The sequence below is a fragment of the Melospiza georgiana genome, chromosome 7 (assembly GCF_028018845.1).
Source record: "Melospiza georgiana isolate bMelGeo1 chromosome 7, bMelGeo1.pri, whole genome shotgun sequence".
Lineage (NCBI taxonomy): Eukaryota > Metazoa > Chordata > Aves > Passeriformes > Passerellidae > Melospiza > Melospiza georgiana.
The window spans coordinates 24,934,665-24,946,936 of NC_080436.1; the positions used below are offsets into that span (position 1 = coordinate 24,934,665).

The 12,272-nt window shown below is 50.3% G+C and overlaps 1 protein-coding gene across 3 annotated transcripts in view; it reads right to left on the reverse strand.

Moving 5' to 3' along the window:
• Positions 1-12,272, reverse strand: part of SLC4A3 (solute carrier family 4 member 3) — a 32,051-nt gene that overhangs the window by 16,848 nt on the left and 2,931 nt on the right. For 2 of the 3 annotated variants that reach the window (XM_058027446.1, XM_058027447.1), the window contains exons 2-6: positions 10,151-10,291; positions 8,772-8,928; positions 4,892-5,220; positions 4,314-4,456; positions 3,543-3,754 (exon numbers count right to left, since the gene is read on the reverse strand). In XM_058027446.1, coding sequence (XP_057883429.1) covers positions 3,543-3,754; positions 4,314-4,456; positions 4,892-5,220; positions 8,772-8,928; positions 10,151-10,204 — 895 coding nt within the window. In that variant the 5' untranslated portion in view covers positions 10,205-10,291. The remainder of the gene's footprint in view (positions 1-3,542; positions 3,755-4,313; positions 4,457-4,891; positions 5,221-8,771; positions 8,929-10,150; positions 10,292-12,272) is intronic. The other variant, XM_058027448.1, reaches the window with a different exon arrangement.

Consider the following 12,272-nt stretch of genomic DNA (forward strand, 5'->3'; position numbering starts at 1 on the left):
TGAAGCCAAACTCCCCAAGGAGTGCTGCTCTTGCTGTAGCTCCTCTCCAGTGCTCCCCATGATCTGAGTGTGAAGACAGTGACGTCAGAGGACAGAGAGCAATTCCTGTGGTAGCTCCACTACCATGAACTGGTATGTCACCCTCCCACACAGCATCTCCTACAGTCTCTTCCAGAAGATGATCTCGTCACGTTAGCTTCCACAGTCAGATTTTTTCAGATGAACATCTGAATATGACAAATATGACTGCACTGGTTAAAGTCTTCCCCAAGAATGCCTTCGCTAGCAGGCAATTGCCTTCAATTTACACCTTCAATAGCTCCTGCTCCCCTCCTTTCATTTCCCTCAATCCACAAGAAGGAAGACCAGAAAGAGGCATCCAAGTATTTGTATCAGTACTAGACAGCAACCTGCTATCCTGGCATCACAAGGATAATGGACACTGCCCATTCACCCTAATGCTTAAGCTATAGCAAAAAAAAGGACTTTAAACGCAGACTCTTGAAATATATAAAAAGATACTTCTGGAAAAAGCTACTGCCCTGTCATGCACAGAGCCCAAGTCTCTCCTGGCTGATGCTGAGTTCAGTGTGATAGGGATAGCTCATCCCTGCTGCCAACCAGGTGCCAGGTCCAGCACTCTCCACACTCTAAACAGTTAAAAGAATGCAAGGAGACCAAGGACTCCATTCTGTTCAAAATATATTCCTCCTGGATCTGAGCTGGTTCTGGAAGAGACATTGCCATGGAGTAAATAGGTGGGCAAGTGGCACTGGCTGAAAGTGAGCTGGCTCTACACAAAACAGACTCTGGTGTCTCAGCCATGTCTGACTCTGCCATACCTCTCTGCAGGATTGATCCACAATGTGGATTCATTATACAATTAAGAGTTTACTGTACAGAGCACCTACAGTATTAGCTGTAGCAATCAATGAATGTGTTAACTACTAGAAAGCCCATCTTCCCCACTTTGTAAGTGATGCATTATCACACCTTGCAGGGTGATCTGCCCCTTTTACCTTCCCAAGAATATCCATGTTTTCCAAGCTGAACCTGGAACAATTTATTCACACTTTTAATTTACAGCTCATTCAGCTTGGGACAGCTGATGGGACCAATTTGCTCCAGGTTTCTATTTTGAACTTTGCTACTATTATATGCCCTATCAATTTACAGTAACAAGTAGCAGAGCTGTTAATGTAACAGCCAGAAGCTAATCCCCACTAGCTGGTCCCTGCAGAAGCACACAGGCAGACATTTTTTCCTGAAGGCTTATAAGGATGGAACAGATGACAAAGAGAACACAATATTGGGACTGAAAGGCAGGGCAAATTAAGTTTTTTGCCTGAGATCAAACAGTCTGTGGCAGAGGCAGAAGCTGAACCGAGGCATCCTGAGCTCCAGTTACAATCACTCTGCTTTCCCACTCTTCTGTGTATAACTGTTTAGTGGGCTAGTTCTGGGACACCACCCTCCCATGTGCACTCCTAAAATCCCTTGAAAAATTAACACATGATCCAGATGAGGACACCCATGAGCCATGGCTATGAATAGTACCACTCCCAAGGTGGGCTACCTTTTAGCAACAGGTACCAAGGAAGGAGCCCTGTGAGAGATGGGAGTGAGGCTCTGGTTTCTGCATGGTCTCTGAAACAGCTCAGAGATTGCTCTGCAGGGGATGTGAAGGTACAGAAACAGATGCAGAGAACAGGAAGACATTCTTGACTCTCAAGATCCCTATTCTCTCCTTCCCTGCTTTTCCCACTCTTGCTTCCTTTCTTCCTCTTTTCTCCAGGCACACCAGCCAGCCTGCCATCAGCTAGTTTCACAGCCATGTTCAAGCATGCAGATACAAAGACAAGGTTATTTTTTTTTCCTTTGGGCAATTAGGCTACGGTGCAGAGCTAGAACCTGATACCACCTCTGCTGTCAGATCTGCACCTCAACTCAAATTCCAGGAAAAAGAGCAGCAGCACACTGTCACCTTGTGCTACAAATGGAAGGGGAAATCTCTTTGTCTTTACACACCTCAGAGCAGCTGCTTTTTCTCTGCCCACAGCATGGGCCACATCCTGACAAGCACAAACAGCAAGATGCAGCTGCCTCTGGAGCTGCTCGAGCAAGACACACGGGGAAAGCACCTCAGCACTACAACACAGATTGGTACCAAGACCTCACACAGACACACGGGCGTCAGGCAGCTCCTCTGGTGTCCCCAGACACACAGTGGGGCAGACTGTACTTCCTCTAAACCAGAAGACCAACCTGACACGGAGAGGGTACAGACAACAAACACAGGAGGGGGTTATGCACTGTAGCAGGGGGCTCTGATCTACAGCTGCAATCATGGGGTCACTGCTCTGGTACTTACAGGTGGGCTCCCCGCCTGGGTAGCCCAGATGGTTTCTGATGGCCTCCCATAAATCATAGTCTTCAAAATTGAAGGCAAATTCATCAAAGTCTTCATAGCCGAGTGAGTTGCGAATACAGGTGCTTATCACTACCTCCGGGCTGCTGCCCCCTTCTGATTCCTTTGCTGGCTCCTCTCTCTCTTGAAGGGTTGTCATGTTGTCCTTGTGAAGGTCAGGGGTCAGGTGTCATGAACGACACGCCTTCAGATGAGGAGCCAGGACAGGCAGGCTGACGTGTGGGAAGCAAGCTGCCCCCCTGGGGGATTCAGCACAGCCCTGGGGCCAGCCCCGGTGCCTCGCTCCCCTGCTCACGGGGCATGAAGATGCCGGCTGCAGCAGCCCCGGGGACTGATGAGGTTCCAGGAAGCCTGGCTCCACCCAGGGATGCTTCTGTGGGGGGCTGCCCACCAGCTCCTCCAGAGCAGGGTCCTCGCTTTTCCGTGGGGTCTTGTGCCAGATGCCCAGGGATGCAGCACCCGTGGCCCGGGCTGCATGTGCAGCACCGCTTTTCTCCCTCACTCCCCTCTGGTGTCTCCCTCCCTCTCCAGCCTGCAGAGCAACCTATTGAATTCTCCATGTCCTCAGGCCCGGAGCGTGCATTTCCATGACGTCTCTGTCTCTGTCCTCGTGCCACGCACAGGGGCAGTCCCCCTCTGAGGCGCTCCAGAGGAGGCAGCTGCCTCTGCCAGGAGAGCAGAGGAGAGGGGCGGCTCCTCACCTCAGGTTTTTGCAATAGCAGAGCTGGCAGTGTGTCGTACAGAGGGCTGATCGCTGGGAAAGTGTGTCAGGAGAGGAGAGAGCTGGGTCTCAGGGAAATGCTGGGAACCCTGAACTGGAGAGGACAGGGGGGTGGGTGGTGGAGCAGGCATCCATGGGGTAGGTGGGAGTAGAGATGCTGAAAACATAAAGATCAGCACTGTGGACAATGCAAAGCTGACAGAGATGAGACACTGATGGAAAAGAAGGATGTGGGGAGCAGGAAGGTGAGGACCAGGTCCTGTGGCAGGCTGAAGACCATGCCTGCAGCTGCTAGGGGAGAGCCAGAGAAGCATGGGACAAAGGGACACCAAGAGAAGCACAGGACAAAGGGACACAGGCACTGGTAAGACAAGTAGTGTTGTAAAGCCTCACTTTTCATGCCATCCAAGTCAGCAGACGCCAGCATCTGGGCCTCGGCCTCGTCAGTGGGGACGCGCTGGTAGGCCGCGCTCTCCAGGGTGGTCATGCTGCCGATGCACATCCTCTCCTTCAAGTCATAGGTACCCCTGGGGCCGCTCGCCACCTGGCCCCAGGCCTTGCGCTTCTCCCACCCACGGGACAGACGCTCTCGAGGCCCGGGGGGGCTGTAGGAACCAAAGAGACTGACAGTAGTAAGCAGGGTGAATGACAATGGCCAGTGGCCTCAGGGGTTGGGGTCCCATGGCCCAGCCCTGACTGGCAAGACCTTGAGAATGAGCAGGGCCAGGAGTCATCTCCTGCTAAACCTGAAGGCTGCTCCTTCTGCTCCTTCTCTTCCCTACCACAGAGTGGGATCAGCTTGTGCCCAGTGTCAGGGACCTACCCCTGAGTCAATGGCCTCATGGTCCCCTCCTGGGGCTTCCCAGCTTGCAGCTCAGCATGACAGCACAAGTTAGCTGCGAGGAAGGGTACACCAGGTGTGCAGCCCAGTGCCTCTAACCCCGCACTATGGGGATCCCATGGAGGTTGCAGGAGTCCCATGGAATCATCATCCCTCCAGAGAGCAGCCCTCTTGCTCACAGATGCTCTCCCTCTGGGGCGCATCCATGTCCCTTCTGACTCAGCAGGCAAGTTTGGGCTAAGCACAGCCACCTCCCCTGGGGACAGACTCTGTGCAGTGACCTTGAGCCAGGGAGAGCAGGCAGCTTGGCACTGCTCACCTACCTGTGGAGAGAGGCAGAGCCCTTGTCCTGCAGCAGATCAGCAAAGCGAGGCATGGGGGACAGGATGCCACACTCCTCCTCCACGTGGAACTGCGCGGGAGCCGCAGTGCTGCTGGGCTCCTCCTCATCGCTGCCAACGGTGAACTGCAGAGACAACAGCCCTGACAGCAGGAGCTGGGCAGGCAGCCTTCACCCCAATCCTTGGCACACGCATCCTCCCCAAAATGGGCCACAGTGGCTCTCCCCACATGCCCCATACCCTGGGACTGCTCATATTGAGCCCTCCACTGTACTATAAAACTTAAGAACAAGACACACTAATCTTCCCTCATGGGTCTTACAGCCCCAAAATGCTCATGCACACCCACCCCTGCATCCATACCAAGCAATGACTTACCTGTCACTGTCCTTTGGCAGCCGTCTCTACCAGACCAACTCTACTAGGCAAGGACAAAAACACTCTTCCCACAATACTGCACAGCTACAACTTCTTATCCCTGAGCAGCAACTTGCTGGCACCCTCCTACCACCTCCCTCCAGACTCCAAGCCCCATCCAGATAGGCACATCCTGGCCTTGCCTTTGGTTTGCTTGGGGACTCCAGCTTAGGGGATGTGTCCTTCCCACGAGCTTCGGCCTCAGATTTTACAGAGATTTCTTTCTCCTGGACCTCCTCTGCCTCAGACTCTCCTTCTTCCTCTTCTTCCTCTTCTTCCTCCTCTTCTCCTCCCTCCTCGTCCTCTTCCTGGATGGTGGGGGTCACCTCCGAGGGAGGTATTGAGGTTTTCTTCTTTTTCCTCCTCCTTTTTTTCCTCCTGCTGGCACGGGGTGGCCTCTTTTGAAACTTGAGGGCAGAAGGGAGGTGAGTGGAAAGGGGATGATGGATGTGGTGCGAGGTTTGGCGGTGGACTGAGAGAGAAAAAGAGAGTCAGGGGCAGGAAGAGGCTGGGAGGAACCTGCCAGGCGCCCCTCCAGGAAACAGCATGGTCTGAAGATCAAGGGCCAGGAAGGGCAAGGAGAGCCACCAGCCCACAGGGACATAGCAAAGCTCTTTCACTGATGTGGCAGGCTGTGTCCAGCCTGGGATAGGTGGGGATAGAGCCCCTGTGCAATCCCAAACCACCCCAACACAGCTCCACTGCCTGGGGGAAGGCAGCACTCTCCCTGTGCTGCCAAAAGCCATCTGCAAGGCTGTGCAGAGCTGCAGTGACCTGCCACGGGCAACATCCTCTTCCTAAACATGGGGAAATGTTTCTTGCATCCTCAAACAAGCATAATTTGGGCCCTTTACAAACTTTTTAGGGACATTAGTTATTGGTTAGGCCATGGCTTAGTGGTGGACTTGGTGTTAGGTTTACAGTTGAACTTGGTGATCTTAAAGGTCTTTTCCATCCTAAATGGTAATGATTTCTTTTCTGCATAATGTTTCTTTGAGTTGAATAGATGTAGCTTATTTATCCCCCAGGCTTTGACAAAAAACTCCTCCTACACAGCCACAGGAACAACAGTGCAGAAGTAACCTAAGTCCAAATCCCAGGTACTTTGAGAGTATGTGTTGTACCAGCCTCTGAAATTCAGGTTCAGTTAGGAGGCTGTCTTTTAAAAACCAGGGTAAAGAAACAGGGCAGAAGGACTTTTCTTTAAACTAATCTACAAAGAGAAATTCATACAGGTTTGACCTGGGTGTCATGGGAATTACAGAATGAGAAGAAATTAAGGACATTTCTGAGCCTTCATTCCAAAACAAAGGCAACACACCAGGCAAGGAAGAGGGTAAGTTCAGCACCCCACTGTGAGAGAAAGAGAAGCCATTGCTGCCAGGGCTCGCTGCAGGCACAAAGCCTCCCACGGACAGTCTACAGGACACACAGGTCCTGGGGCTGCACCCAGAGAGGCTGAAATCAGGGGGCACCAGCCACTTGGCAAGGGGGTGTTGCTCGGCAGCTCTTCCTGAGCAATTGTTTCCAGACGGTTTAGGTTTGGTTCCTTCCCAGCTTTCCTGTGACATGGCAGCAAAATCTGTTTATAGTGAAAACTACCTTCAAAGGACATTTTCAATGTAGGCTGTAACCTTCTCCCTGGGAGAGCCAGGCAGGTTCATTGTTCTGCTGTCATGTTTCCTTTCCTTTGGTTTCTCAAGTCTTTTCTTCCTTGTTTCCCCCCTTGGGAACAGCAGGGATATTTCACACATCCCCCTGTTTCAGAAGAAGCAGCTTGTGGCAAGATTTGAGGAGATTTAGAATGGTCAGACGTCTGCACATTGGAAAGAGTTTGAGTTCTTTAGAAACACTTTTCTCTCAAAAGTGTTTTTTTCTTTGACTTAACTGGGTGTACCCTATTTCATTCACAAGATGTGGAAGATAAACCCTCCTGTCCTGCTGCTGTACTTCCATAGCATGCCACAGGTAGGTCAGGCACGAATTTCTAATATAAGAAGCAAGGAAGACCCCAGCTATACACATGTTACTCCTTCAACAGCACAAAGCTGCTGATGAGGACACAGCCCATCTTTCCCTTCTGGCTTGTTCACTTCAGTCCAAGACAGAAACATTTATGTTTTGGATCAGAAGGAGACTGAAGCCTTGGGCTGCAGGGAAGGGTAGTGATGGTGTGTGACCTGGCACAGAAGAGGGGAGCACTGCTCTCCTCTTCACCCCTGCACTCAGCCTTCCTCAGGTCAACTGATCACATCTCCACAGAGGTGGTCTGCAGGTGGGAAAAACACACCTCTCCCAAACACGAAAGGATTCACACCTCCCTTTTCTTCCTCCTTGTCCTCCTGTGCACCCAGTCCCTGCCCTCCCTCCCTGCTCCCTTCCTTGCACTGCCTGCCTGTATGGAAAGTTACTGCCAAACTAGTGTCCCAGATGTTTGATTACATCTCTTGGTGAACTTGATACAAGAGATATGAAAAAATAATTTAGATAAGGAGCCCAGAAGGAAGAGCCTACATATTAGGAATTCCTGGCTTCGACTGAGGCAGGAAACATTTCTAAGCCTAGAGAACATTCACCTCTATGGGCTGGTAGGTTATCTTTAAAAGTCTAATGACCTAACCAGATCTTCCAGCTTTATGAATACAAACTGCATAAAACTTTTGATAACCAAGGTTGATGTAGCCCTACACAACAGAAATACATCAGGAGTTCGGAGGAAAACAAGCTTGATTCTGACAAAAGAAAAATTATTCTCCTATTAATAAGGGGAAAAAGCCCAACCCCAAACAGTACAAATCTCTAGTTAAAATTTTCAAAAAGCTTCTGCCATGCATGCTCAAGCAGATCATCCATGTCCTCCAAGCCAACCTGCACACCTGTGCACTCAGGCAGAGCTTCTGAGCAGGTAGGTCCTACAGGACAGGAATTCAACCCACAGCAAAGCTATCAGCACCTTGCAGCCATGTGCACGAGTGACTGTGAGCCCAGATGGGAAGTGTTATTTAAATGGAGCCTCTGTAGAGAAATGACACAGGCAAAAAAACAGCAGCTGAGGTGCACTACAGTAATAGACTTTTACCAGCAAGCTTTTATAACAGCCATTGGAAATGAGTGGCCAAGCAGAAAACAGCCTGGTGATGTACTTGGGACATAATGTTCCCAAGGTTGTAGCTCATCAAAGCCAAACTGGAAAAGAAGCAATATGTGACTGTGCAGAGCCACAGACTGGGAAAATCTCCCAACCACTGCTACGTGTCTGCCACACAAACAGGCTGCTGGATGGGGGCCTCTTCCTGCCCTTCACTGCTGTTACTACAAAGTAACATCACCCACCTACACCAGGCAACAGCTTATGGTCACTCTTGTCAGTACATTCTCATCTAACACACAAAGTGACTTTGGGCAGGCCAGCTGCCTTCATCATGAAAGAGCAGACAGAGGAATAGATATGCTGCTCAGATGAATTCAGGTGAGATAACTAGATAACTACAGCACTTTAAATTCACACTCCATTTTTATTTTGCAGTTCCTTTCTTTGATCAGATAAGCCCAGTGGATTCTCGAGTGCTATTTAGAAATACACAGGCATGTCTGACTGGAGCCATCTGCTTTCAGACTGGGGAGGACAGCCTGTCTTCTGGTCATGTTTGGTTGTTTCTTTGCAGCCACATGGAAGAAAAATTGTTTCAAAACTGGAAAATTCAACTTGGAGAAGTAGCTGCAGAGGTCTCAGAGACTGGTCTAGAAGGTGAACAAACACCCTGGGCTGAGCTACGGCTGCTGGGTGGGGTGTGCAGCAGCTATGCCTATGGAGACAGAGAAAACAGGAACAGACTGGAAACAGGCCATGGGCACTGGTGCTAAACTGTGTGTACACAGCACCTTGGGAATGCTCTGGAGGAAGGAAGTGAATAGCAGGCTAATACAATCTGCAGTCCTGGCACAAGGCTGCAGAGCACATGGGACTGAGAGAGGGCTGGTGGTGAGGGTAGAAGGGGGTACAACGTTTCGAAACCTACATACATTCAAAATCTCTCTCACTGTAGCTGCGACTTTGCTTCTCCAGATTGCTCGATGCTGACTTGCTTATCAGGTCCCCAAATCTCTCGATTGACAAAGTCTTATCCAAGTCCTCATCGTCCTCGGCACCAGGAGAGGCTTTCTCTGCGTCATCTCTGCCCTGCACAGAAACCGCCAGGTAAGAATCAAACACGGCAGACCCCTAAAGCCCTCTGGATCCTCCTGCCCTTCCAACAGCACCAGGCTCCATACAACAGGCCTGGGGCACAATGTCTCACATAGAGGCACAGCTCTGCTCAAAATCAAGTGCCAGAACGGACCATCAAGCTCCAAGGCACACTCTGCAGGGATACCTTAGTGGTCCTCCACACCTCTCTTGAGTGGCAGGTATCAAGGGAATATGCCAGCGCCAGTTTTCCCATTACAGGAAATGCATAGCTTTTGTTTGGCTGGGATTGCTCTCTCCTCACATTTAACTGCTGCTCTCTGGTCTTCCCTTTGCCCAGTCTGCATCTCTCTCATTCTTAGACCTCCTCTGTATTTCCCCTTGGGAGACAGCATCCCTGCTCTGGTAAGTTGCCCTTGGGTCAGTGACTACCCTGTGCCTTCCCACCTCCCCTCCACAATCTAGAGACTCCCCATTCCTCTTGGATGCCTTCTTCAGGCTTTTCTGCCCATTTTCCTCTAGTTTCAGACAATGGGAACTTCTCTGCCTTTTGCTGGTGGAAGTGCCCTGACATGAGCATCACCAGGTGCCCGCTGGCCTTTCTTTCTTTCTTTCTTCCTTTCTCCTGAGCAGCTGCAGCTGGTAAAATTTTCCATCAATATAGCCGAAATGCCAGCGTGGAGCTGTTGTGGACTCCCGTGTTTCCATGGAAACAGGAGGAGGCCCAACTGTGACAAATCTGCTAGGCAGAAAGAGGGAGCAATGCAGCTTTAGCTGAGAGATCCCTCTCCTCGCATCACTGTTCTTAGCTGTGGCCTAGGAGCAGCTTTGTGTCTGTGGGTGAGACTGCTTCTTCTCTCACCTTAGCTCAGGTGTCCCAAGCCCAGCCTAAAGAGGGACAGTCTGTTTTCAAGCTGCTCAGCCCCTCTGTCACTTGTGTAGCCTACCCAATGGCATGTGGAGGCACAGGGACCTCAGAGAGCAATCTCTGGCCTTTCCTGGGCTGCAGTTTGCTGTCTGTGTGCTGAGGATCGAGGCTCATGGGCAGCTCGGTGCAGCCTGTCGCGGTAAGCACAGCTGTGTCTCCTGCCCTGCTGCAGCACGCTACCAGGACACCCAGGACACTGGCCCTGCTCTCAGCCAGCAGGAGCACGGCCCCCGGGGAAGAGACAGCCCCACTGCTGCTGCTGCTGCTGCTGCTGGATTCCCAGCTCACCTGCTGCAAGTTGATGAAGACATCTCCTACGGGAGGGGACTCTCCAGCTGCCATTTTGGTTCAGGACCTAAGGGCCTGGGCAAAATATCAACCCTTCTCTTTCACCGGCAGGCACCCAGCAAACCTGGAGAGTGGCATAACCTGTGGAGAGAGGGCAGGACAAGGGAATGTCGTGGGAGACTGCTGGCCACTGCCCTCAAGCCCCTGGCTCCTGATCCAGAGGTCACCTCAGCAGCCCCTGGAGAACCTCCCTGGCATCACTAGGACAGGCCTGTCCCCGGCAGTGTGCAGGGACAAGTGGCCCAGCCCATGCTGCTTTGGCCACCAGCTCCAGCTGATCACGGATAAATGGGATCCTGTCCTTCTCTGAAAGGTCACAGGGGCCAATGGAGACATCAGCTACATATAGCTCCTGCATGGGCTGCGCAAGGGAAGGGAACGCTTCCTGCTCAGCCACCTCTACAGCAGCACACCAGTGCAAAGCTGGGGCGTGACCACCAGGGAAAGAAAAAGTGGGAGAGATCAGGTGCTGGGGGTACATGCCAGGAGCAGGCAGCAGAGTGGTCCTGTGGCACCTAGCTTTAACTGGACAGATCCCAAAAAAGGCCAGAAGGAACCACAGAGAGAGCTGTGCAGACCACAGAGATAGGACAAGGACAAACAGTTCATCATTCAAACGCCACACACAAAACAATACATGTTACAAGGAGACCAAGGCTGCAGATCTGTGCTCTGGCAGGGCTAAAGGACACACAAGTCCCTGAGGACAGCACAAATAAACAATCTGCTCAATACACAACTGCAGGTGAGGAAGGCAAAGAGGTGCTATGCTTGACAAGGACAGCAATACAGACTAACACAGAAACACCTCAGGTCAAACCATCTACAGCAGCAGCAGCACAGCCTAAACAGCATGGGCTGCACTCCAGGAAGAACTGGAGATGATACAGAGGCTGGCACTGGGAAGATCTCAAAAAACTCATCTGAAACAGAGAAGATGTAAGCATATACACAGTGATTTGGGCACAGGGAGAAGCAAAGTGTCCTCAGCTCACAGCACAAGAAAAGGGACATTCGTTAAAACTACAAGGGTAGAATACAAATGAATTCAAAATTGACAAAATGGGTTTTTTTCAGTGATGTCATCAAGAAGCAAAACACTGCAATGTCAGAGGATAGCTTGGCCATCTCTCTGGTAACAACTTGTATTTATGGCAAATAAAATTAAGAGAAATTAAACCCATCTTTCAGAACAAGCTATTCTCCAGCTATGAAAGCTTTGGAGTAAGTACTACAGTCCATGTCCTGGCTATCTGCTGAGGGGCTTCTTACTATCTCATCTGAAGTACCTAGCATGGGACACTGTTCAAGACAGGTGACCAAAACACTAAAGATTGTCTAAGGAGGAAACCAGTAAGGTCACTTCATCATTCCTTCTATCTTTGAAGATCTCCAGAACATCTACAGTCTGCTTACTCTGCCGACATGAAGAGCTTATTCAAATCAAAAATCCCAGGGCCATCTGTAAGGCAAGATTTTGAGGAGCTAATCTGACCACTGATGAACGATGGTCCTTTGCTCTACCTTCCTAATTATCAGGAATGAGGCAAAACATAATGGAAGAACCCCCTGAAACACACTTCATTGGACTCATCACTAATTTCATCCTCAGTAAGACATCAACAGCTCACGAGAAATAGGCTGCCAAGACAGACATCTAAACAGCAAATGCAGCAACCAGGCCATCCTTTTAGTAGGAGACATGATAGAGAAAAGGTTAATATCCGTCCTTTTTTTTAGCTTTTTTTTTTTTTTATTTAATTCAAGAAAAGGGTATAATTCCATGAAAACAAACAGCAGTACTTTTGGAACTGAAGGCAGGGAACGTTTTATTCCAGTGGGAAGAGCTGGCAGGGGAGCCTCACTTTGCAGGGCCATGGCATCACCATGGTTAAAGAAAGGATTAGACATTTTTAAGGAACAGAACAGTCACAGCTACAGAATGACTGAAAAAAACATGTTGCAAGGACTATAACTTAGGGAGTAAAAAGATAATGGAGCTTTGGACAGCGGGTCCTGTAGAGGCAGAATCCTTAATACTTAGCAAAACGGTAAGAGTAAT